The sequence below is a fragment of the Trachypithecus francoisi genome, unplaced genomic scaffold, assembly GCF_009764315.1.
Source record: "Trachypithecus francoisi isolate TF-2019V2 unplaced genomic scaffold, Tfra_2.0 Lachesis_group8, whole genome shotgun sequence".
NCBI classification, from domain to species: Eukaryota; Metazoa; Chordata; class Mammalia; order Primates; family Cercopithecidae; genus Trachypithecus; species Trachypithecus francoisi.
In genome coordinates, this window is record NW_022681473.1 from 98,656,656 (window position 1) to 98,683,918 (window position 27,263).

At 42.3% G+C, this 27,263-nt stretch overlaps 1 protein-coding gene across 3 annotated transcripts; it reads right to left on the reverse strand.

Moving 5' to 3' along the window:
• Positions 1–621: 621 nt before the first annotated feature.
• Positions 622–26,651, reverse strand: POGLUT3 (protein O-glucosyltransferase 3). 3 transcript variants are annotated; one of them, XM_033204150.1, is made up of 9 exons: positions 26,083–26,651; positions 18,516–18,713; positions 13,315–13,598; positions 9,166–9,382; positions 8,338–8,534; positions 6,434–6,628; positions 4,917–5,021; positions 2,122–2,276; positions 622–1,815 (listed from the first exon to the last, which is right to left on the reverse strand). In XM_033204150.1, exons 1-8 carry the CDS (start codon positions 26,282–26,284, stop codon positions 2,151–2,153), a joined length of 1,524 nt encoding a protein of 507 aa, XP_033060041.1. In that variant the 5' UTR covers positions 26,285–26,651; the 3' UTR covers positions 622–1,815; positions 2,122–2,150. The 3 variants fall into 3 exon arrangements, with proteins under 3 accessions (XP_033060041.1, XP_033060042.1, XP_033060043.1); XM_033204151.1 differs by lacking the exon at positions 26,083–26,651 and adding an exon at positions 25,798–26,055; XM_033204152.1 differs by lacking the exon at positions 26,083–26,651 and adding an exon at positions 25,723–25,743.
• Positions 26,652–27,263: the final 612 nt, after the last annotated feature.

Genomic DNA, 27,263 nt, shown 5'->3' on the forward strand with positions numbered 1-27,263 from the left:
TACAGGCATGAGCCACTGCAACCAGCATATTTTTAAATTGGGATATGAATACATATTTTTAAATTGGGAATGAGGATAACTCTTGTTTTAGAGCATGTGCTTTAGTAAACTGAACCTTGGACTGATGGTTACAAGGGGTATGTAATGAACTTTCAGGCTATGAGTCCTAAATCCTGACCCTGTCCTAAAAGAGAGAGAATTTCCAAAGTCTTTATCTTAGCAATGACACCCACTGAAATAGAAAAGTGGTGGAGTGAGGAATGGATGCTTGCCTTTGTTCTTGGCCTGTTATTAGTGAATCCCAAGATAGCAGGCTTCCTGAAGATTGTTGTAGAGGTTTTCAGTGTTTTCAAGGATCCCCTTTTCAGCTTGAAAATAATGAACACCCTTCACCTGACTACAGTTACCTTTTTTTTTTTTTTTTTTTTTTTTTTTGAGACGGAGTCTCGCTCTGTCGCCCAGGCTGGAGTGCAGTGGCCGGATCTCAGCTCACCGCAAGCTCTGCCTCCTGGGTTTACGCCATTCTCCTGCCTCAGCCTCCCGAGTAGCTGGGACTACAGGCGCCCACCACCTCGCCCGGCTAGTTTTTTTTTTTTTTTTTTTTTGTATTTTTTAGTAGAGACAGGGTTTCACCATGTTAGCCAGGATGGTCTCGATCTCCTGACCTCGTGATCCGCCCGTCTCGGCCTCCCAAAGTGCTGGGATTACAGGCTTGAGCCACCGCACCTGGCCAACTACAGTTATCTTTCACCTATTCAATATAGAGATAATGAATGATGCCTAAAGCATACATTCATCTATGTTAATAATGCTATTGTCTTTGATGGGTATACAACTCAGATAGATTTGGAATTACTACCTTAAGGCACAATTTCTCCTTAATGTTGTCTCAGGCTTTGGCAAAATTTAGTTTAAAGGATACGAGTAGTGCTTTAAAAAATATTCCCTCCACAGTCTCCATGCCACCTTTAATAAAAGAGTCATTCTCTTCCTTAAATATCCTTATCAGACCTTCTAAAGGGATGCTGTTATTAATGAATGCGAAAAGCAGCTTGTAAGAGGAGAAATTATGCAGTGATGGGGGGAAAAAATCCCTGAACAAATATTTTCTCTTCATAATTGGAAGTGGAAGAGAAAAAGTGAACAGGGGATAGAAATAAACCAATAAAATATGTAAACTAATAAATATGTAAACAGTTTTGCAGAGGCCAATTTATATTTTAGCAAGCCTCTCTATTTGCTATGATACCCAAGTTTTCTTTTTAGAGAAACTATGATGCTGATAATAGCAGTTTTTACTAAAAAGATATTAATATCCAATGATATTTGGTAATGCTTGTTCAAATACAGGTTGAACATCCCTCATTCAAAAATCCAAAATCTGAAATACTCCAAAATCCAAAACTTTTTGAGTGCTGACACCACCACATGGGTCGCTAAGATGGTGACAGCTTTGCTTTCTGACAGTTCAACGTATACAAACTTTGTTTCATGCACAAATTATTAAAAATATTATATAAAATTACCTTCAGGGTATATGAACAAGGTATATATGAAACATAAATGAATTCTGTGTTTAGACTTGGATCTCATCCCCAAGATATCTCATTATGTATATGTAAATATCCCCAAATCTGAAAAAATCTGAAACCTGAAACACTCCTGGTCCTAAGCATTTCAGATAAGGGATACTAACCCAGTACTGCTACATCCATCTATACATATAAAGCTACCAGGAGAACTAGTCCACTTGGTAAAGTCTTCTGTACTGCCCTTCACAGCTTAGATTCGATCTTTCCTTAAAGATGTAGCCGGTCAAGCCTGTAATCCCAGCACTTTGGGAGGCCGAGACGGGCGGATCACGAGGTCAGGAGATCGAGACCATCCTGGCTAACATGGTGAAACCCCGTCTCTACTAAAAAAATACAAAAAATTAGCCGGGCGATGTGGCGGGCGCCTGTAGTCCCAGCTACTCGGGAGGCTGAGGCGAGAGAATGGCATAAACCCGGGAGGCGGAGCTTGCAGTGAGCTGAGATCCGGCCACTGCACTCCAGCCTGGGCGACAGAGCGAGACTCCGTCTCAAAAAAAAAAAAAAAAAAAAAAAAAAAAAAGATGTAGCCGGGACACAGGAGTGTGAATCTGGGCTGACTCAAAGCTCTTCTCTCGAAGGCTTTTTCCTGTGGCACTGGCAGATGGCTGTGTTATCTTCTGGCTGAGGAACAAGTTCCATTCCATCACGTACTTCGGGTTTGCTGGACTGGCGCTCGGCATATTTCTGAAATGTGGGTTTAAAGGGAACTGAAAGGTTAGTTCACACTTCATTCTGTTGACTCCCTCACCCACTCCCATCCACAGTCACGCCATCTTTTCTAGTTGCTCTGTGTCTTCAGACTAAAACCAAAGGTCTGGTTTATTCCAGTCCTAAAGTTACATTTTAACTTTAGCTATCACAGGCACTAGTGATAATTCATAATCTAGCAAGAAACCCCAATCCACAATTTCATGTGTTGGTTGGAAGCCTCTACAAAAGGGCTTAACAACAGACCTTACAAAAGGCCTGAAACAAACAGCAGCTCGCATTTATCTTACACTTGTTAATGAATAATTGACTTTGTTGAATACTCAAGCCAGCAAACAAACAAGATAACCATCTGAAAAGTTGGCAGTCTCACACATCCTTTCCTTTAGGCCTATAGTCACAGACATTTTTGAATGGCAACAGGTCTGTGGAGTGTTCCTCCACTGTGGCCCTGAGTGAAATATTTCTATAAATGAAGTTGGGTGGTTTTTTTTTTTTGAGACACCGTCTCACTTTGTCACCGAGGCTGGAGTGCAGTGGTGTGATCTTGGCTCACTGCAGCCTCCGACATCCTAGGCTCAAGTGATCCTTATACCTCAGTCTCCTGAGTAGCTGGGACTAGAGGTGCATACTAACATGCCCGGCTAATTTTTTAATTTTTGGAGAGATGGGGTTTCACCATGTTGCACAGACTGAAGACTCCTGGACTCAAGCAATCTGCCTACCTTGGCCTCCCATAGTGCTGCAACTACAGGCATGAGCCACCCTGCCTGGATATAAATTGGATATTTCAGTTCAATGATACCATGTCCATTTCGCTGTACATTCCTGGTACTGGACCAAATGCAACAAAACGCTGACATAAGTAGATGAGCCTAATTAATATTTTAGAGACAGAAATTCCTACCATTAAAAGTGAAACTATTTGGGAGACTGAGGCTGGAAGATCACTTGAGGAACCAGGGCAACATGGCGAGAGCTTGTTTCTAAAAAAACTAAAAAAATTAGCTGAGTGTGGTGGTGTAGTCCCAGCTACTCAGTGGGAGGCTGAGGTGGGAGGGTGGAAGAATCGCTTGATCCCAGGAGGTTGAGGCTGCAGTAAGCTGTGATCATGCCACTGCACTCCAGCCTGGGTGACAGACTAAGAAATATATATATTTTGAGATGCGTTTTGCTCTTGTTGCCCAGGCTGGAATACAATGGTGCAATCTTGGTTCACTGCAACCTCCACCTCCCAGGTTCAAGCGATTCTCCTGCCTCAGCCTCTTGAGCAGTTGAGATTACAGGCATGTGCCACCACACCTGGCTAATTTTGTATTTTTAGTAGAGACGGGGTTTCACCATGACGGCCAGGCTGGTCTTGAACTCCTGACCTGAGGTGATCCGCCCTCCTCGACCTCCGAAAGTGCTGGGATTACAGGTGCGAGCCACTGCGCCCAGCCAAGAAATTGTTAAAAAAAAAAAACTGTTTAACAATTAAAGCTGGACCAACAGAGAGGGTAGACCAATTTAAGAGAAGGAAGAGCTGCTTCTAGTAAATAGTGTAACTTATCATTTTTATTTTTCTATGAAAATGAAAATATGAGAGGGTAGTATCCACAAGCATCTAGGGAAATTTACTTTTATTATGCCTACAGGAAAATAAATTTAGGTTAAAAACAAGAACATAATTTCCTTTTTTTAATCCTTCCTGTCTAGATTTTTCTGAGTAAAACTTAAGGTAATTACTCAAAACACCAATCCTCGGAATCCCAATAAACACTGTAATTCAGGATTCAGCCCTAAGGTGTTAGAACTGTTATACATATTTTTCATTAGTTTGTTTGCTCTAGCAAGCTAAATATTTGCTTTCTGCCTTGTACTGTAAAAGGCATGAATCTTAAGTATCACGGAGAATAAGGAGACCACATTTTGACTAAAAAGGGATGTTAATGATCTCCAGTCCAACCGTCTTGTTTTCCAGATAAAGAAAAATGTTTTTCTCTGAGGCTGGAATTCAATAAAGCATTTAATAAAAGAGAGCACTGAGAAGATGGGAGGAGCTGCTAATCTATATTTGTGAGGGCTCCCAGCATCATTTTTCATAATATGGAATAAAGATGAAAATATGGAGGCCACAGCTGGGCATGGTGGCTCACACCTGTATCGCAGCACTTCAGGAGGCCAAGACAGGCAGATCACCTGAGGTCAGGAGTTCAAGACCAGCCTGGTCAACATGGCGAAACTCCGTTTCTACTAGAAATACAAAAATTAGCTGGGCGTGGTGTCGCATGCCTGTAATTCCAGCTACTTGGGAGTCTGAGGCTCCAAAGAATTGCTTGAACCTGGAAGGCAGAGGCTGCAGTGAGCTGAGATTGAGACACTACACTCCAGCCTGGGCGACAGAGTGAGACTTTGTCTCAAAAAAACCCCAAAAAATATAAACAAAAAACAAAAAAAAGGGGGCCACCAAATGAAGACTTAGCACTATCTTTCCCTAGGCAAGTGCCTTGGCTTAGCCAGCCGGTCCATAGGCTGACTCTGAGCCCTTCAGGAAGCCAGGCAGGAAGTGTACAGGCCAAGTGGGTAGTCTGAGGACACCTGACCCAGCAGTGTGGACGGACACTCTGAACTGACCTGCAGTACTTCGTAATAGTAGCAGTAAAGCCTGTGTGGCTGTAGTAGGTCCCTAGCCATCAACTGTCCTTCTTTTGCAATCTTCTCGGCTTCTTCATCATTTTCCTGAAAGGTTAAAAAAAAAAAAATGAATAAAAATTACTACTAAGACCCACAAAGAGAGGGTTAAGTGTGAAGTGGAACAGATGTGGGGTTGAAAGTGAACAGCATGGGAAAGACAGAACATAATGGAATTATAACTTAAGAATGAGGCTACAGGGGCCGGGTGCGGTGGCTCACTGCACGAGATTCCTTGAACCCGGGAAGCGGAGGTTGCAGTGAGTGGAGATCGTGCCACTGCATACCAGTCTGGGTGACAGAGTGAGACTCTGTCTCAAAAATAAATAAATAAACTAATAAATAAATTAATTAATAAATAAATAAAGAATGAGGCTACGGGAAGACAGTATTTTCCTAGACATCTCTGTTAAAAGAAATGATCACGTTTGGCCCCTTTTCCACAGTACGAGGAAACCACTGCTCCCCACAGTGCAACAACCCACGTGCAGCCCCTATTGTGACCATCTTGGTACTTTCCTGGCCACCCAGGAAGTACTCTTCAGCTTCCTCATCTGTCCCACCAGCCTATTTCCTCTCTGCATGATAGTAGAATGAATACGTTTTCATGTTATAATATCTTTTAAAAGCTCCATGCAAATATGCAGTCAGAGCCAAAAAGTTGTGTTATAAAATGGTAGCTATAAAAGACTGTATTGCTTTTGTAACCGAAAAATTCAGTCATTAGTACCCACAGGCTGTTCATTCAGTACCAGAAATAGTCAGCATTCCTAATTATACTTTTGGAAAATAGTTAATCTTCTACCATGCTGTCCGCAGGTAAGCCATTTGCGAGCAACTGAGGCTTTTACAAAGGGTCACAAAAATGATTCTGCCTCAGGCATCCAATTATTTCCATAACCATATATTGTTTCTTAGAAACTTAGTATAAAATCTCATAATGGAAGGGTACATTTTTGTAGTTTTATAATAAAATGCAACAGTTTTTTAAATACTTTTACTTTTTAAAAAGGAATTCCTATTTTATGGGAAACGTGATTCTTGCATTATATAACACACATTCATTAAGAATTTGTGCCTTTTTTCTACCTGGGGATAAGAAAAGAGTACTGTAATTGCCTGAAATGTTTTCTTGTTCATAAAGCACCTTAACTCTGGTCTTTCAATCAGTAATTTGCATTTTGTATGTTCTTTTTGTATGTGTAAACACAGCATTTAGAAAATCTGTATTTTATATAAGGCTGGACTTCAAATCTTCTGAAAATCTTCAAAAATGTTGATAGAGGGTATGCAAAATGATTCTGATGCTGATTCTTTAGATATTTCAAGGGAACAGCAATTTCAGAAGACAATATTTCTTTTCATTCCATTATGTCACATCAAATTGTGTTGTGATGGAACTCATCTAACACTGGTAAATTTGTTATTGCTTAAAGAAACAAAAATTGCTGAAAGCATACCTTAGCCCATTTAACTTTCTCTAATAAATCACTCAGATTTCTTTTAATTGGAACATAATGCTTCCAAGGTTCTAATGCCATGTAGAAATGTTCATAGTATGGCGAGTCCTGCTTTAAAACCAGACTGTCGCCCAGCATGAGATATGGATATCTGTAAGCAGCCACGGTCCCATCCACATTTACTTGATACTTGTACTGGAAGATGAAAAACAAACATAAACAAACTTTCAGTAGTCATTTGCTTCACTTCTGCTTCTCATCAACACCGTAATACCAACTACAGAGGAATTATTTTCCAACTTTGGTGTTTAAAAGTTTTATTTTATAACTTATATCTTCTCTTTGTATAAAAATCACAAGCAGCCTTTCTCAGATTAATTTTAAGAAATATATTGTTTAAAGCTAAGATGCGAAATTTTTGGAAATAGGAGTGAAGACCTATTTCAATCATGTCTCTGTAATATGGAATCCAGATTTCCAGATTTCAGGTAGGAAAACTATTTTTTCTTTTTAAATTTTAATTAATTAATTAGTTTTTTTTTTTTGTTTTTTTTTGTTTTGTTGTTGTTGTTGTTGTTGTTTTTGAGACAGTGTATTGCTCTGTCACCCAGGCTGGAGTGTAGTGGCGTGATCTTGGCTCACTGCAACCTCCGCCTCCTGGGTTTATACAATTCTAGTGCCTCAGCCTCCTGAGTAGCTGGGATTACAGGCACCCACCACTGCGGCCAGCTAATTTTTTTCCTAGTTTTAGTAGAGACAGGGTTTCCCCATGTTGGCCAGGCTGGTCTCAAACTCGTGACCTCAGATGATCCGCCCACCTCAGCATCCCAAAGTGCTGGGATTATAGGCGTGAGCCACTACGCCCAGCCGGGAAAACTATTTTCAAAATTCTTAAAGCTGAATACTGATAACAACGAACACTTTCATTTATTCATTATTTCATTTGTTCCTTATGTGCAGTCTATGAAACAGGCAGGCACTGTCTCTACTTTACAGTTTTAGAGCTGAGGAGACAGAAACCTGGAGACGTTTAAGGACTTGGGCAATGCTGGCAACACAGTAGGAAAGCTGTCTGCATATTTGTTGGGTTAATATACTTTGTTTTCCATTTCAAATGCAGTTTTCATAGGCATTAAACCTCATTCAATTATAATAATCTGAAGCAGGTATTATTAACCCCTTCTTTTTGTTTTTACAATTGAGAAAACTGGTATTCAGAGAAATGTATAAACCTCATTCTGAGTCCAAATCCCCTGTTCTACTCATTATCTGGGATAAAGAGGACACACTCCCAGATTTGGTAAATAATTTTTTCTTAAATAATTGGTACAAGGAGTTTTTGAGCCCATCAGGTTTTGTCACATTGTTCACATCTCTCCTCTGGGCCTCGTGATAATGTTCCGAAGGAGTAGGTAGGTATCACATGGGTTTAAAGACCAAGGCGCCAAGACAGGAAGGTCCCATAGTTGGTGGCAGAGGCAGGATAGAAGCAGGCCTTGAACCCTAATCCCAACTCCCACTTTACATATATGGAATTTATACTTTTTCTACTTACAAAAGACATTTGAGATCACTTTAGGTAAAAGGTATTTAAATTCTCAGTTTATTAAAGCAAATACAAAAAAAAAAAAAAGAAAAAAATTGACATAAATACACCAAAATCCCAGGTTAATCCTTATACTATATTTTGAGAATTAAGTACAGTTCTGAGTTATTTGGTAAACTTAACAACAAAAGAAGGAAACCACAATGAATTTTGTAATTCCTGATATCTATTAAGAAAGTGTGAACATGTGTGTCAGTTCACAAGACAAGAGAAATTTGCTGAAGCCCACCTATTTTGGTAGACTTTTAATACAAAATTTTATCACTTCATATCCATAGAAGAAGACTCAAATGCATACCTTAAAGAAATCAAAGAAACCCATCAACTTGGCTTTTCCAAGCTCCTTTTCTTTCTCTTGGAAAAAGAAATATCCTGTAATTCCTGCATCTAGTAGCTGCGGATTTTCTTTGGACAGCTGTACCAACTGAAGCCTCTCCTCTCGACTGTCTCTACCTCTGAAGAAAGCTCTCTCTGTTTTATTGATCCAGGAAGGTCCTACAAGTTTGAAGCCATTAAAAAATTATGATTATGAATTTGACATTTTAATATGGTAAGCATAATCCTCTTTAATCTACTGTTGTCATTTAAGATGTTAAAGCTCTTTTATCATCAACTCATCTTCTAAAGTAGATGCTATTTCAAATAAAATATGGGATTGAGTCTCAATTTGCCAGAAGAACTTTCAAGTTTAGACTTTCAAAAAAATAGTCCTTTTATTTGCTGTATTATATAAAAGAAGGCTCTAATTTCATCTAGTTGTCTGCTAGTGAAAGCTCATGCAAGTATTGGTATATTCTGTTATATAATACTAGGAAATACCTGAAATAATGTCGGACCATGTTCAAAGCAAAAAGAGATTCAATGACTTCGCCCACTCACCAAGGCATTAGCTTCTTCCATTTTCTGTGTTTCACAATAAAATGTGAGCTTGGTCTTTGTTCTTACATAGGGTGACCAGAAAAAACTAAATAACTGAGTAACATCCACAAATCTTTAATCCCTAGGTTGGTCAGAATTTTGAATACAAGAAAGACTTTTTCAAATATGCTACTGAATGCAAACATGTATGTATAACCCACTCTCTAAGCTTTTTCTTCATTAATTAGCCTTGCATTTCCCTGAATACCTGTATTTCCCTGAATAGAGAGGAGATCATTTGTAACACCCCGCATGGCTTCAAGCGTGGAGTGGGTGATGTCATAGGTTGGGAGGACAACATCTCTTGAATCCAGAGAGCCACACCATGAAATGATAGGTATGGGGCTGGGGGTTCCATTGACTTTTCGATGCTCCAAGGGCCAATCTCCAAGATTAACATAAAATTCTAAATCTGGGAGAAGGACCTAAATAAATATATAAACAAACATCAGTGCTGGGAAGATCTCAGTCTTTGGTACTAAATACAATAGTTCTTTGGTTTTCTTACATATTCTGACCGGGCTAACCATTCAAAAACAGCAAGAGAAGAGAGAAGAATGCCTGTCAATTTGTCATCTGTGAGGATCCTACATGGCAAATTCACTTAACCAGGAGTCACTACCTCTGTCCAGAGGTGCATTTAAAATTCGGTGTTTGAGGCCAGGCGTGGTGGCTCACACCTGCAATCCCAGCACTTTGGGAGGTCGAGGCAGGTGGATCACTTGAGATTAGGAGTTTGAGAACAGTCTGGCCAACATGGTGAAACCCCATCTCTACTAAAATTACAAAAATTAGCTGGACTGGTGTCAGACACCTGTAATCCCAGCTACTTGGGAGGCTGAGGCAGGAGAATCGCTCGAACCTGGGAGGTAGATGTTGCAGTGAGTCGAGATCATGTCACTGCACTCCAGCCTGGGCAACAGAGTGAGACTCCCTCTCAAAACAACAACAAAAACAAAAACAAAAAAAACAACAAACAAACAAAAAATGAAATAAAATAAAATGTAGTGTTAGAGAAGTGGAAATTGTGTAGAAAGGTATGAATGAATGCCTTCAAGAACCCTCTCTGCCAGCTGCCTAAGAGAATCTACAAACTTATAACCAAACCCTTGTTTTCCTTCACTATTCTCCCTCTTTACCTCATATGCACTTGCCTCTGGAACTTGCCACTCCGTTTCCATCTCCACGATCAATGTCTCAGTTTAGGCCCTCATCGTTTCTTGCCTAGATTGTTGCAACAGCTTCCTTACTAGATGTTCTGATTCTGGGCTGTAGGGCTGCTCAGATTTCCAAAACTAAAATTAATTCCAAAACTAACATTTCTAAAATAACTTTGTTAATGTCACTACCAAGCTCAACAGAACCTTAAGCCTATGGCACAAGATCTCAACTCTCTGGCTGGCGTTCAAGGCCTCACTATCTTGTTCCAGCTTGGCTATAAGCCTCATATTTCATCTGCCCACACACCAGGAAACCTCAGGCTACTCTCTGAAAATGCCATCCACCTCAACATGTAATTCCCTTCGCTTGGAATGTTTTACTTATTTAACTTGGCAGTCTCCTTTCTAATCCTTCAAGCCCAGATCTAATATCACCTCTTCTATGACTCACCCTCCTCTGGCACTTAAACCCGAGGTACTTACTTTTCTTGATGCCTATCATCATATTGGGATATAATCATTTGTTTGTATTCACATCCCACCCCCACTTCCAAACAACAACAAAAAATTCCCACTAGAGTGGGCTACTCAAAGACTAGGACTAAGTCTCACTTATCTTAGATTTATTTCTTCCCCAGCCACTGGGCAAATACCAAAAGGAAAGGGTGAGAGATGTGAATATTCACCCTCTTGCTTCCCTGTCATCATCATCATTATTATTATATTATTATTATTATTATTATTATTATTTTGAGACAGGGTTTCGCTCTGCCACCCGGGCTGGAGTGCAGTGGTGCGATCTTGGGTCACCACAACCTCTGCCTCTCAGGTTCAAGTGATTCTCCACCACAACCTCTGCCTCTCAGGTTCAAGTGATTCTCGTGCCTCAGCCTCCTGAGTAGCTGGGATTATAGGCGCGTGCCACCACGCCTGGCTAATTTCTGTATTTTTAGCAGAGATGGGGTTTTACCATGTTGGCCAGGCTGGTCTCAAACTCCTGACCTCAAATGATTCACCTGCCTCGGACTCCCAGAGTGCTAGGATGACAGGTGTGAGCCACTGTGCCCAGCCTCCCTGCTATTATTTATAAACTCATTAATAAACTCCACATTGGATGTACTCACTGTGGAGTAGGGTTTCTCAAGCTCACATTATTGACATTTGGGGTTAGATGATTCTTTGCTATGGAGTTGGGGGGTGCTATCCTTTGCATTGTAGAATGCTTATCCACTAGATGATAACAGCAACCCCTGAGCTGTGACAACCAAAAATCTCTCTAGACATTGGCAAATGTCCTCTGAGGGGCAAAATCATCCCTGGTTGAAATCTACTGCTATGAAACCAGCAACATGGATTAAAGAGGCAAGAATACAGGGCACAGTTGACTAGTTGTAGCCCAGGAAGAGAGCACTACCTTTAGGAGCAGATGCCTATCATATGCTTGCATCCTCACATTGTGGGCTGGTGGCAGAGGGGTTGGGGACTGCTATTTAAAGTAAGAACTGACTGCAGGCACACAGTCAGCATACTTGGGAAACTGTATAACATATCAGGAAAACTGTGCTTTGTTTTTTGGTTTATAAAAATCCCTTGGCCGGGCGCAGTGGCTCACGCCCAGCACTTTGGGAGGCCAAGGTGGGCGGATCACGAGGTCAAGAGTTCGAGACCAGCCTGACCAACATGGTGAAACCCCATCTTTACTAAAAATACAAAAATTAGCCACGAGTGATGGTGCATGCCCATAATCCCAGCTACTCGGGAGGCTGAGGCAGGAGAATTGCTTGAACCCGGGAGGCAGAGGTTGCAGTGAGCCGAGATCATGCCACTGCACTCCAGCCTGGGCGACAGAGAGAGACTCCGTTTCAAAACAAACAAACAAACAAACAAACTCCCTTGATGGTCTCTCTGAGTAAGAAAGATAAATATTGCCCAGCTCCATCCCTCACCCCGTATGATCAGAAACAAGGACAAAAGGTAGTTTAAGTTGCTCTGCTTAAGAGGAATTTAGAGTTCTGCAAATGTGGAAAGAGAGGTTGAATAGTAAGATAAGGGGGCGCTATTGGGGGGATGTGGAGAGCCTGAAAGACAGGGGGCCTAACCACATTAGTGAGACGCTAAGACCTTAAGGTCAAGGACAGCCACAAGAAATTCCCAGAGGCAAGCATGACTGAGAGTCTGATTAGTACAGAGATGTCTATTTTTAAATATCAGGATTTTTGTTTGTTTTTTAGTATGTACTGGTGGAAAAAAAAAAAAAAAAAACCTGTTTCTGGTACCCCAAGCTTTGACAAAATGTTCCATGCATGCTATCTTCTAGGTATGCTTAGGGTAAAACAAGGAAAATGTGTTCTAAGTTCAAGTCATTTTGAGGCGAAGAGAAGAAAACAGCTGCAGAAGGTGAAATCTAAACTGGAGTGGTATTCAGCAGGAACAGAGAACTTAAAGTGACCTCTCGGTATGGTTGTGCATGCCTATAGTCCCAGCTAGGACCAAGGCTGAGATGAGGCAGGAGGATGGCTTGAGCCCAAGAATTTGAGACTAGCCTGCATGACACAGCAAGACCCCACCCCTATTTAAAAAAATAAAATAAATAAATAAATAAGAGACAGTCTGTTTGGATACTATAAATATAGACTATTAAAAAAAAAAGAGTAAGAGGTAGTAACCTTGTTATAAATGTCTGAAAGCTCAAAGAAACCTTGGGAGTGTCCTGTACGGCATACCTACCTGGAATGGGGGCTCAAGCCACTTTATTTTATTTTATTATATTTATTTATTCAAGATGGAATCTCACTCTGTCACCCAGGTGGGAGTGCTGTGGCGCAATCTTGGCCCACTGCAGCCTCCACCTCCTAGGTTCAAACGATTCTCCTACCTCAGCCTCCTGAGTAGCTGGGATTACAGGTGCCCACCACCACGCCCAGCTAATTTTTGTATTTTTACTAGAGATGGGGTTTTGCCATGTTGGCCAGGCTTGTATGAGCCACCATGTCCGGCCTCAAGCTACTTAATTTTAAATCTTACAGGAAAGTGAGATCCACAAAGGTGGAGAACATATGAACACTCAGATTGCAAATATCTTAGATGCCCATTTCTCAGCCTAAAATCTGTTTCATCCTTTGTCATTATAATTCTAAACATTTAAATGTGTATACCCAAATAATTAAACTGTATTATCAATTCATTCATTCTCCTACCTTTCTTGTCAATGATAACAAAATCTCATCAGAGAACATCTTGAAGTCTGTGTATTTTCCTAAAGATCTCCGGTAAATGTGGTTATCAAGAATCGTGTAATGAACAATGGCACCTCTCTCATCCCCAAACCTTTTGGGGACTTCGTTTAGCATTTGCTGGAGATTGATGCTGGGAAAGGAAGCAAAATCTTTTGCGATCTGTGGTTCCTTGGTTGGACAAGAAAGAGTTTTCTGCCAGGCCTGAGGATCTTCCGGACACTCACAGTACTCATGGTACACTGGTCCTAGGGAAGGAAAACATGAACAAGGCCGCACTCCATTAGCAAGCACCACAGCACAGGGAGTCGCTTCTGTCTCTGCTTCTTGGTGAATTCTAAGATTATCCAGAGATAATCTGCCCTAGTCAAATCAGTGGTGTAAGTGATTATGTTAGAGTCCTACACTTTTACTTTCCTTTTCACATCACCTTGGATAACACAATGTAGTATATGTCCTCTCCCAATCTAACCTACTCTTGGTCACTTAGCTGATAAATTCATTTCTAGTAAGGTATAAATGGCTGGCAAACATAAAACAACTTACCTTTTAGGAAGGAGAAAAAGAATGTATTAATTTTTAGACATTATGTAAACCAAAAATAAAATTCTAAGCCTCCTAGACCATCCAAATGGATCCTTCCTTTTGGCCAAGGGCATTTCAAAGTTAACCTGAAAAACTAGTTTGGCCATGAAGGGAAAGGGGAGACAGGCATGCCTCATTATACCCTCCTCCTTGTTGGAATTCAGGCCCAGCTGACCAGCATTAACATCAACACAGACCTTGGTGAACTGACTCTTTAAGTCTAATAAGAAACATTTGCAATCTCTTCTCTGTAGCCTGCTACCTGGAAGCCTTATCTGCATGATAAAATCTTGGTTTCCGCAAACCCTTATCATAAGCCCAGACATTCCTTTCTATTGATTCTAAGTTTTTAGACAATAACTTAATTTTTTCAACCAACTGCCAATCAGAAAACCTTTGAATCTACCTGTGACCTGGAAGCTACCGTCAACCACTCCCAACCACACCCACCCCTTCCAGTTGTCTCTCCTTTCCAGACCAAACCAATGTACATCTTACATGTATTGATTAATGTCTTTTGTCTCCCTAAAATGTATAAACCAAGTTGTAGCCGGACCACCTTGAGCACATGTTCTCAGGATGTCCTGAGGGTTGTGTCATGGGCCATTGGTCATTGAGTCTGAGAGGTGGGGAACAATAAGGTAAGCCCTACAGTTCCTACAGCCTACTGCTTAAGGGAGCTTCGAGGCTGTAGTGCAGGGTGGGGCACTGTAGGCAAAACCAGGTAGTCTCACTGAGTTGAATATTTGGCTCAGAATAAATCTCTTCAAATTTTATAGAGCTGGACTCTTTCTTCTTTCCTTCCTTCCTTCCTCCCCTCCTTCCTCCCTCCTTTCTTTCTCTCTCTCTCTCTCTCTCCCTCCCTCCCTCCCTCTCTTTCTTTTTCTTTTTTTTGTGGCAGGGGGACACAGTCCACTCGGGCTGAGACTCTGGCAGAGTCGCCCAGGCTGGAGTGTAGTGGTGTGATCTCAGCTCACTGCAACCTCCACCTCCCAGGCTCAAGCGATTCTTCTGCCTCAGCCTCCCGAGTAACTGGGATTACAGGTGCACACCACCATGTTTGGCTAACTTTTTTGTATTTTTACTAGAGATGGGGTTTCACCATGTTGGCCAGGCTGGTCTCAAACTTCTGATCTCAAGTGATCCACCTGCCTTGGCCTCCCAAAGTGCCGGGATTACAGGCATGAGCCACTGTGCCTGGCCATAAATTTAACTCTTTTCATTGACAACAAGTAACAGGGACTGCTGTACCATCCCACCTGAAACAACCAGAAAATACCCCCACAAAACATATGAAACAATAGTTTTTTGTTGTTTTTGTTATTGTTTTTTTGAGATGGAGTCTCACTGTGTTGCCTAGGCTGGAGTGCCGTGGTATGATCTCAGCTCACTGCAACCTCTGCCTCCTGGGTTCAAGTGATTCTCCTGCCCCGGCCTCCTGAATAGCTAGGATTACAGGCACTCACCACCACACCCAGCTAATTTTTTGTATTTTTAGTAGAGATGGGGTTTTGCCAGATTGGTCAGGTTGGTCTTGAACTCCTGATATCAAGTGATCTGCTTGCCTCGGCCTCCCAAAGTGCTGGGATTACAGGTGTGAGTCACCACACTTGGCCTTAAACAATAGTTTTTAAGGCACTAGGTATTAGGCAATGAAGGACAGTGAGTCTGAGAGATGGGGAACAAATAAGGTAAGCCCTATAATTCCTACAGCCTACTGCTTAAGGGAGCTTTGAGGTTGTAGTGCAGGGAGGGGGCCTGTAGGCAAAGGCAGGCAGCCTCACTGAGTTGAAGAGACAGAGCTGACAGTCCAGGGAGACCAAGGCAGCTCTAGACTTTGTAGGACAGAGTATCTAAAAAGGAAGCACTGCACAGAGAGAACATTAGAGATGCTCCTCTGTAGGAAGTCCTCTTCACATATTAAGCAGAGCATATGATCAGTGCATGTTGGATGAGTTCTTCCCCTGTACTGGTTCCAAAAATAATACACTTTAATTATTTAGGTATAACATCTAAATGTTTAGAATGATAATGACAAAGGATGAAAACAGATTTCAGGCTGAGAAATGGACATCTAAGATATTTGCCACCTGAGTGTTCATATGTTCTTGGGGAAAACAGGGGAAGAACCCATCCAAAATGATCAGAGGGAACACTACTTACCAGTGGGTACCAGCCAGACTGGAAAGCCTTCTAATTCATAGGGCTTGGGTAAAGTATGCAGAAGGGTATTGCCTCAGTAGCCGGGAATAATTAGCCCTAGACTAAACATGGCACTAGTCCCACCTAACAAATTGTAAAAGCAAAGCTTGGAAGGATTAAACTATTTCCCAGTAATGTAACTGCACCCCAGAAATGAGCTCAAGAAGATGAAAAAGCATCAAGAGGTGAAAACTAGACTGTATAGGATTGACAACAGATTGTACATTTCAGAAGAGAATATAATAGAATTTAGAGACAGTAATAGAAACTATACAAAATGAAACAAAGAGAAAAAATAATTTAAAAAATGAAAAGAATATCGATGAACCATAGGATAGTTTCAAGCCCAATATATGGGTAATTAGTATCCTTGAAGGTAAGGTGGAATGGAACAGAAAACATATTTGAAGCAATCATGGCCATAATTTTTCTAAACTTGATGAAATTTAAATCACTTGGATGACTTAAATTCCAAGACGTTCCACAAATCCAAAACACAGGAAACATTAAGGAAACTGCACCAAGGCACATAATAATCAAACTTCTCAAAAGAACTGATAAAGAAAAAACCTTAAAAGCAACACAGATGAACAAAGATAAGGAAAATGCTAGATTTATTGTTAGAAGCAATGCAAGTGAGAAGACAGTGGAACCGCATCTTAAAGTATCAAAAGAAAAAAAACCCATCAACCTATAACTATAACTAGAGACAATGTCTTTTTTTTTTTTTTTTTTTTTTGAGACCGAGTCTGGCTGTGGCCCAGACTGGAGTGCAGTGGCCGGATCTCAGCTCACTGCAAGCTCCGCCTCCCGGGTTTACGCCATTCTCCTGCCTCAGCCTCCCGAGTAGCTGGGACTACAGGCGCCCGCCACCTCGCCCGGCTAGCTTTTTTAAATATTTTTTAGTAGAGACGGGGTTTCACCATGTTAGCCAGGATGGTCTCGAACTCCTGACCTCGTGATCTGACCGTCTCGGCCTCCCAAAGTGCTGGGATTACAGGCTTGAGCCACCGCGCCCGGCCGACAATGTCTTTTAAAAACAAAGGCAAACTAGGCCGGGCATGGTGGCTCATGCCTGTAATCCCAGCACTTTGGGGAGCCAAGGCAGGAGGATGACTTGAGCACAGGAGTTGGAGATCAGCCTAGGTAACATAATAAGACCCTGTAGAAACAAAATAATGTTTTGGAGAAACAAAAAAATATTTTTTTAATTAGCTGGGCATGGTGGTGTGTGCCTGCAGTCCTAGCTACTCCAGAGGCTGAGGCAGGAGGTTTGCTTTAAGCAATTTTTGTTTCTGTTTTATATTTTTTTGAGACAGGGGGTCTCACTCTGTCCCCCAGGCGGGAGTACAGTGGCACGATCATAGCTTACCGCAGCCTCGACCTCCCTGGGCTCAGGTGATCCTCTTACCTCAGCCCCCTGAGTAGCTGGGACTACAGATATGTACCACCACACTCAGCTAATTTTTGTAGAGCCAGTTTTTTGCCATGTGGCCCAGCCTGGTCTTGAATTCCTGGGCTCAAGTGATCCCCTGACCTCGGCCTCCCAAAGTGCTGGGATTATAGGTATGAGCCACTGCACATAGCCTAGCCCAGCAGTCTGAGGTTGCAGTGAGCTTTTTTTTTTGAGATGGGGGTCTCACTCTGTCGCCCAGGCTGGAGTGCAAATGACGTGATCTTGGCTCACTGCAACCTCCACCTCCCAGGTTCAAGCGATTCTCCAGCCTCAGCCTCCTGAGTAGCTGGGACTTCAGGCATGTGCCACCATCATGCCTGGCTAATTTTTGTATTTTCAGTAGAGACGGGGTTTCACCATGTTGCCCAGGCTAGTCTTGAACTCCTAAGCTCAAGCCATCTGCCCGCCTCTGCCTCCCAAAGTGTTGGGATTACAGGTGGGAGCCACTGCGCCCAGCCTGCAGTGAGCTTTGACTGTGCCACTGTACTCCAGCCTGTGCCACAGAGCAAGACCCTGTCTCAAAGTAAACAAAAAACAAATCAAACAAACAAAAGGCAAAATAAAGTTTTTTTAGACATTCACAAGCTGGAAGAATTCATCACCAGCATTCTCACAGTAAAATAAATATTAATAAAAATCCTTTAGGCAGAAGGCAAATGTTACTAGATGGAAATATGGATCTACACAAAGGAATGAAGAGTTTTGCAAATAGTAACTACATGGATGTTAATACACAAGATTTCTTTTCTTATCACTTAAATATCTTTACTTAATTTTCTTTCCCTTAAAATTTAAATTGAGCTCCAGGAGGTATGTATACAATGTTTATTGCACATGACTTTGAAGTCATCAGGTTTAGGCCATTCTGAAAGGCACAGGACCTATACATAAGGCTGACTCTGTAGTATATAATAATCCTTACCTTTCAAAATATAGGGAGACTGAGCCACATGTTCATCACCATAAAGGACCTCTATCTTCAGCCCTTCATTGACAGTTTCATACATCCGGTATCTCATCAAAAATGTTCCATCATTCCTGTCCAAAGGTTTAGGGACATGTATCCGGACCAACTCTTTGGGTGAAAGAGATTTGACTACTACTTTGAATGGTGTTTGACCTAAAAGGAAAAGAGATACAAACCACTCTACCATGTCATGATTATGATTTACAATTATTGGATAGGTGTCATTGGATAACTTAAATATGTTGCTTATTCCTGCAGCATTGGTGGTTTAAAAAAAATCATTTACTTTGGAAGATCTTTGAGGCCAGGAACTATCATGTCTGGTTCATGCATTCTTTTTTTTCTTTTTTTTTTTCTTCTTTTTTGAGACAGGGTCTTGCTCTGTCATCCAGGCTGGAGTGCAGAGGTGCAATCCTAGCTCATTACAGCTCCAACCTCCTGGGCTCATGAACCTCCTGCCTCAAGCTGCACCAGCCCCATGCATAGGTGGGACTACAGGAGTGTGCCACCATGCCCAGCTAATTTGTTTAATTTTTTGTAGAGATGGTGGGGGGCGGGATGGGTTGGAGGGGGTCTTGCTATGTTGCCCAGGCTGATCTCAAACTCCTGACCTCAAGCGATCCCCACTGCCTCAGCCTCCCAAAGTGTTGGGATTACAGGCTTGAGCCACAGTGCTTGGTTTGGTTCATGTATTCAAACTACAGATCAGACTCAACATTGATTTACTGCATGAAGAGAAGCAATTCATTTTTTGAAAGCAAATAAAAAATAAACTTTTTGCTTGTTTACTCTTTCCTCCTTTGGGTAGGATTAAAGCCCAGATAGTTAAAAACCCATGGACTCTAATCATGACAGATCTCTATAGTAATCGAACTTCCTCCTCGTAAAATACACACAAGCTTTCTTTGTATACCATTTCAGTATCTAATAACTTTCATTTCTGTGAAAATTTCCCCGTTCATTAAGGCCAAATTTCAAGTGGTACTTCTAAGCCCATTTCCTTAGGTAGAGAGAGATTATAGCTAGTTACCAGACTCTTGTACAAGTTCACACACATATACACACACAAACACACACATACACATCTTTGCAAATACTAGAGATTACTTCTGAGTCTGTTTGTTCAGCTTGAAATGAAACAGCTACACTATAATAATCCATTCCACCTTTAAAGTTTTGTGGGGTTTCTGTTCTAGGTAAATAATACCTATTTAACAAACTTTCCCTTTCCTATTTGCTGACATTTTGGCTTTGAAATGATACTGTTGTGATTAATGCTATTGTGGCCAGGAATAAACTTTGAAACTTCTTCCTCAGAGAGTGCAGTGGATATACCATTTAGATCACCAAATCAAATGGAAATGCTAAAAAAAGTAATGAATCCTCTGAAATCCCCAGTCCTAGCAAACAGAAAATTGTGACCAAAGTTGTTTTTCACCTCACATCTATCATATTATAAAATTTAGAATATTTAAAATATATCTTTTGAGATTACTAAACAAGTTTGTGAAATTCTTAGTTTCTAAATCTAGTAAGTATAAGATCTACTTTCTTTTGATCTTTAAGGGTTTTTCTTGTGAGTTCGCAGAAATGTTTCTCAGTCTTCAATTTAGTAATAACAATGTATCTGACATCTTGCTATTAAATATTAATAATTGAGTACCAAACATAAACATAAACATTTTAGGATCCTTGAAACAAGTATGATAAAATTATGAAAGAAACCTGCTAACCTAAATGAAGTATAATAAACATGGAAGATGCTATAAAGTGGTAATAATTTAATATGAAATTATTAGAAATGTTGGCCAATTACCTGAACCGAATAAATGAAACACATAAATTATTGCTTTGCATTATTTCCCACATGGTTTCACAAAGGCAACATGGCGCAGCAGATTGAAATCTGGACAGGAAAGTCTGGGAATTGGAAAGCCATTTCCATTGCTCTCTCCCCAAACTGGAAATGTACAAAAAGGTTTTCTTATTTCCTGATCAAATAGTCTTATTCTCCATACATTATTATTTTAAATAAACAAAACAGATATAAGACAAGACTATTATTGACTGTGACTTTTGGGAAAGACATGCAGAAAAAAACAACTAGCTCCAAAATGCGTCAATTATTTGTAAATTGAAAGTATTAGATAAATAATTATGGTCGCTTCCAGTTGTAATATTTTTTGTCGCTGAAATACCATTTAAAAGTCACATTTTAAAATGTATGTATACAACTATAATATAGCCATTGGAAATATATATTTTAAATGTTCAGTTATTTTTTATAATCTTTCATGCCTGTGTCATTGTTGACATGAAATTAATGTTAGAATTAATGCAAGATAATATTGATCAGGACTGAAATAGAAATAAGGAATCCTAACCTCATAAAAGAGAAAATGAAGAGTGAAATTTCTAATTGCTTCAAATGGAAGGAATGAAAATTCTCATTAGCTCTGGGGACTAATATAGTGGGATAGAATTGAGGCTCAGCAGCTGGGCGTGGTGGCTCACGCCTGTAATCCCAGCACTTTAGTAGGCCAAGGTGGGCAGATCACGAGGTCAGGAGTTTGAGACCAGCCTGACCAACATGGTGAAACCCCTTCTCTACTAAAAATGCAAAAATTAGCCGGGCGTGGTGGCACACACCTGTAATCCCAGCTACTCAGGAGGCTGAGGCAGGAGATTCGCTTGAACCCAGGAGGCGGAGGTTGTAGTGAGCTGAGATTGCACCACTGCACTCCAGCCTGGGCAACAGAGCTAGACTCTGTCTCAAAAAAAAAAAAAAAAAAAAGGAATTGAGGCTCAGCTTGAGTTTTCTACTCAATAAATTCAAACTTAAGAAAAATAGCTGACTGGATGAGAATGCAGTGACTATGCAGACAAAAGGAGGTTGGTAGTATCAAAGTGTTACATCATCAGAATCCGAAATCTTGAACATGTTTGATTTGGTAAGAAATCAAACGCATATTTAGAAATTAAATTAGTACTTTTTATGGGCTTGAGACTTTCATATGTATTTTCTATGTCATTTATTTCCTACAAGAAATTTGAGGTAGGTATTTGTCACTACCATTTTATACATCAAGAAACCAATGTTCCAAGAAGTAAAGTAACTTGCCCAAGGTCACATACATAATGAGCAGAGGAGCCAATATTTGAATGTAGCTTTGCAGCAGTCACAGTTGGAGGAATACTTCTGGCACTTTGGATACATTGGAGTCATCTCCTCCTCTGTTGTTCAGAAAGTTCATTAAGGCTCTCTACAGCTGCAACATAAGTGTTGACCCCACATGGTCAAGGGAAGCAAAATCCCAGAAGGCCAAGGTGTTGTACCATGAGGCTAAATGGAAATCCTCCAAAAATACCTGGCTAGCTGCCAACGATGAACACCCTCCAACATCTTATTGTAAACTGACACACGACAATCATATTAAGGATGATGTGATAAAACAGAAAAAGCAATGAAGTAGAAGGTTAAAGGGCTGTTCCTGCCTTGGCTCTGACATTCGCTGTGGAGCCCACCAGGCAAGGCATTTTAGCTTCACTGAGCCCAGTTTCTTATGTGTAAAGACAGTAATATCTATCCTTCCTACCTTACAAGACTATTTTAGAGGACAAATTAAGCAAGGCATAGTACAAAACACTAAAGTACTACACAACCAGGAGGTAAGATTATTTTATGAAGATATTATTACTGATGAAAATAGAAGACTGAGTAGAAAATAACTATTTATATCCTTCCATCTTGACATATTTCAATCATCCCTCCCTCCACCCCTTCCTTCTTTTCATCTATAATACTCAGCATCTCTGCCAGGCATTGTGCTAGAGGCTGGGAATATAACAGTATCAACAGGTACTGCCTACATTCATAATTGAAGGAAATGTTCAATTTAAGCAAGAGTTTACTGAAAATAAAGATACAGGTTTTTTTCTTCCCCCCATCCAAGGACAAAGACCTTGTAATTTCTGTCTGTGAACCCCAGTTTGAGATGTCCTGCTTGAGATCACTGAAGTTCACAATATTTTTGTTATCTGGGTACTTGGATATATGTAGCATAATAGTGGCATTCAGATAAATTCTACACTTTGAATGGGAGTGATAATAAGGGAACCTTTCTCAGTTGTGTACAACAGGCTATAGCTTGAAAAGATTTTTCTTCTTTTCCAATTAGTTCTTTTTAGTTCTTGTGTGTGTGTATGTGTGTGTGTGTGTGTGTGTGTGTGTGAGAGAGAGAGAGAGAGAGAGAGAGAGAGAGACATGGGGTCTCACTCCGTCACCCAGGTTGGAGTGCAGTGGTGCAATCTCAGCTCAATGCAACCTCGGCCTCCCAGGCTCAAGAGATCCTCCCACCTCAGCCTCCCCAGTAGCTGGGACCACAGCTGTGCACCACCACTCCTGGCTGATATTTTGGATGTTTTTGGTAGATGGGTTTTGCCATGTTGCCCAGGCTGGTCTCAAACTTCTGAGTTCAGGCAATCTACCTGCCTTGGCCTCCCAAAGTGCTGAGATTGCAAGGCATGAATACCGAGCCATTCAATTGGTTCTTGAAGAGGGAAAGACCTCAGGACTTGGAAGTGAATGCTGGTGGCAGAAATGTAAGAAACTAGTTGGGTGAGTTTTCAAAACTATAGGGCAGCTTTTTAACTGGAAGCCAGAAATCAAGAGGCCTGAAAGGAAACAAAGGGAATCCAAAGGAATGAAAGTAAGGTTGTCTGAAAAGTCTTCATTTTATTTATTTATTTAGAGAAAGGGTCTTGCTGTGTCGCCCAGGCTGGAGTGCAGCAGCACAATCATAATGCACTGAAACCTTGAGCTCCTGGGCTCAACTGACCCTCCTGCCTCAGCCTCCCAAGTAGGTAATTTCTTAAATTTTTATTTTCAGTAGAGATGGAATCTTGCTATGTTGCCCTGGCTGGGAAGTCTTTCTAAGACTAAAAAAAGGAAAGTCATAGATCGTAGGGGTAAACCAAGCAGAAACATAAATGTAACTTTCCTTCTGTTAAGATATTTAATAGAAACTGTAAACTGTTTTTTCATTTGTTTAAAGAATATATTTATGTGTATATATAATATATATGCATACATAAATGTACACACAACTTTTAAGTCTGTATCATTTGGATCTTAATTGAGAGTCTTTAATATATATCAGAGGTTGGCAAACTATAGCTAATCCAGCTCACTGCTTGTTTTTGTAAATCCTGTAAGCTAACCATGATTCTTATGGTTTTAAAATGGGGACGGGCATGGTGGATTATGCCTGTAATCCCAGCATTTGGGGAAACTGAGGCAAGAGGATCCCTTGAGCCCAGGAATTTGAGGCTGCAGTAGCTATAATTGTACCACTGCACTCCATCCTAGGTGACAGAGACCCTGTCTCTTAAAAAAAAAAAGGCGGGGGGCGGGTGTGGTGGCTGACTCCTGTAATCTCAGCACTTTGGGAGGCCAAGGCGAGTGGATCATGAGGTCAGGAGATTGAGATCATCCTGGCTAACACAGTGAAACCCCGTCTCTACTAAAAATACAAAAAATTAGCCGGGTGTGGTGGCGGGCGCCTGTAGTCCCAGCTACTGGGGAGGCTGAGGCAGGAGAATGGCGTGAACCCGGGAGGCGGAGCTTACAGTGAGCAGAGATCACGCCACTGCACTCCAGCCTGGGCGATAGAGCGAGACTTCGTCTCCAAAAAAAAAAAAACGGCAGGGAGACGGTTGGAGAAAAATCAAAAGAATAATATTCTGTAACTTATGGAAAATTATATGAAATTGAAATTTCAGTAGCCATAAAAGTTTTATTGTAACATAAACGGGTTTGTTATAGGTCCATGGCTACAAAGCAGAGCGGAATAAATGTGAGAGATGATATCACCTACAAAGCCTAAATTATTTACTATTTGGCCCTTTAAAGAAAAAGTTTGTGAAACCCTGATATACACACATGCGTTTCAGTCAATACAGTCGGAATTATTTTCCCTAAATGCATATCATGCATATGAAACCAGATGTCTGAGTCTTTAGGGTTTAACTGGTAGACACGTTATCAAAGCAATGCTCAAAGACAACTTCAGGAGTGGTGTTCTGAATCAAATGGAGAACACAAGCCACTGAGGTGGTTAAGGGAGAGGCACATTCTTGCCTCAGCGCAAATTTCTCCAGTGGCTCGCTTTTATCCAGTTATACAGTCATTTGCTTGGCATTCAAGGCGCTTGAAGACCAGTGGCTACAATGAACTAGCCTTTTCTGCTCAGTATCATTACAGTACTTATTCTCCCGAACACCACGGTCTCTTACGTCTGTGTGCTTTTGCACATGCCGGGGTGTCCACCTACATGCCTGCCCAGCAAACCTTCTCATCCTTCAAGTCTCTGCTCCTGAAACCTTCCTGGACTTCTCCAGTCTCTGGCAGTGCTTCAATGTTGCCACTGCACTCTGTATATACCTTCATTATCTTGTACAGTGATCAGTTATTTGCATGTCTTTTACCAACAGACTTTAAGTTCCCTGATGGGCAGGCATTTTCATCCTTAGATCCCCAGCAGAATTACCAAACGCAGAAGTAGACATCAAAGAAGTATTTCTTGAATGAACGAAATTTTTAAAATCATTAAATCTAAAAGTGAATTATGTTTGGCTCCTAAATTCTCTGCTTTGCCCAACTGTCAAGACCCCCTTACCCCTTTCACAAGCTGGGACACACTTCTGGCAGCCATGTTCCCAGCAGGACTAGCAGGGGCAGAGGCACTGGGTTATTCTAATTGTCTCTTCGCTGATAAAACAAGGTGCTAGTTGGCCAGAGCCCTAAACTTATACATTAGCAAATCCTGACTGGCAACAGCGTGAAACCAGCAGGACAAGTTTTAAGAAGTTGCAAAGGTAAGACGTGAAGGACAACATGGGAGGAGGACCGGGCAGAAAGGGATTCAGGACCAGATCCATCTCACCCTCGGTGGAGGGAAAACCGAATGATTTCTACTGAGTTTCCCTAGTTTCTGTAATCTGCTTTCAGGAACTCAGAACTAAAAAGGAAACAAAAAACTAACACTTAAACCCCTCCTCCTTCCTATGGCTCTGACATTTCCTCTGCGTAAGAGTTCGTTGCTCCAAACCCATCAGGCCTAAACCATGTAATCCGACGCGATCCGTGGGCTTGATGACTCACCACTGGAAAGCGCACCCTGCAATCCCTCACAGTTCAGACAACTAAGTCAGAGATGAAAGCCAACGTGTGACTCACGGCACACTCCTTGTAACGCCCGGGCGCCGTCCATTCGCAACATCAACCCCTGCACATTAAATGCGGAAGCGCCCTTGAAGTTCATTCATTCATTCCATAAACTTTTGTGGTGATTTTTGCCCGCTTTGATTACGGGCGGGAGAAGGGAAGAGGAGCTGACCAGACCCAAAAAGGGGTGACACACGCCGAGGAGGGACGCCACGCAGGCCGCGGGCGGACTCCAGCGCGGCAGGGACGCGCGGGGACCCGGCCGTGGGACGAGGGAGGCCGGCGGCTGGACACTACCTGGGGGCGAGCGAGTGAGGTTCTGGCCCTCCGAGTTGACCGCCTGCAGGTAGAAATAGCGGACCGGCAGGACGACGGCCGCCTGCAGCCCGGGCCCCCACACCAGGCTCCGCGGCGCGCTGACCAGCACCTCCGGGGCCCCCGCGGCCACCAGCAGGGCGAGGCGCAGCTGCAGCAGCAGGGCCCGAGGGAGGCTGCGCATGGTCGGCGGGGCACAACTGTGGTCCAGCTCCGCGGCGCCGAGGAGGGGCCCGGAGGGCCGCGGGCCGGGCGGGGACTGGGGCCCACCGAGGGGCGGGTCTTTCGGGCGGGAAAGATTGCGGCGCAGGCTCCCTTTCCCGCCCTCTGTCCGGCCCCGGCTCCAATCACCCACTGCGCGCCCTGCAGGGGTCGGCGATGGGCGCGCCCCTTCCTCCCCGCAGCCCCATAGGCCGGATGGAGGAAAGGGGTGGAGAGGCCCGCACAGAGACCGAGGCTGCGAGTGTGCGCTGTTGATTGCCAAGGCCTCGGGCACGCCTGGCCTCGACCTCCAGTATCCTTCTTTTTCTTCCTTCTTTTCCTTCTCTTTTCTTTCTTTGTTTTTGTACAGACAAGGGGGCTGGCTCTGTCGCCTAGGCTGGAGTGCAGTGGCGCGATCACAGCTCACTGCAGCCTGGAACTTCTGGGCTCAAGAGATTCTCCTACCTCAGCCTCCCGGGTAGCTGGGATCAACTATAGGCACACGACACCACGCTGGCTAATTTAATTTATTATTATTATTATTACTATTATGTGTAGAGACGGGGTCTCACTATGTTGCCCAGGTGGTCTTGAACTCCTGGTTTCAAGCAATCCGCCCGCCTCGGCCTCCCAAAGTACCGGGATTACAGGCCTGAGCCACCGGGTCCGCAGCTCTGGTGTTTTTAAAGGACCGGGTGGTGATTGTTGTGGGAGGATGAAAGGGTCCCGCCCCCAGATCGATGTAGTTTAGGGAAATGCCTTTTCCCAAGGAATGAGTTTACAAGATGAGAGCCAAGGTCACGCCCTGCCCCGGCCTCCCTCACAGCCCGCTGTTCACAGCAGCACCGTTCTCTTGTGGCCTGTTCTGTTGCTTTTCTGCTCAGCAGCCTTCCTCACAGCACTGTGATCCCCACCACTCCTCCCTTTTCCGGCTTCCTCCCGCACTCCCCTTCTTCCAGCAG

Excerpts from the sequence above, each read along its gene's own strand:
- POGLUT3 (XM_033204150.1), bottom strand. The coding sequence starts at position 26,284 with ATGCGCAGCCTCCCTCGGGCCCTGCTGCTGCAGCTGCGCCTCGCCCTG. Across the intron at positions 6,629-8,337 it reads GTTTCTTTGATTTCTTTAAG|TACAAGTATCAAGTAAATGT; the intron begins GTATGCATTTGA and ends TTCATCTTCCAG. Across the intron at positions 2,277-4,916 it reads ACTATTACGAAGTACTGCAG|AAATATGCCGAGCGCCAGTC; the intron begins GTCAGTTCAGAG and ends CCCACATTTCAG.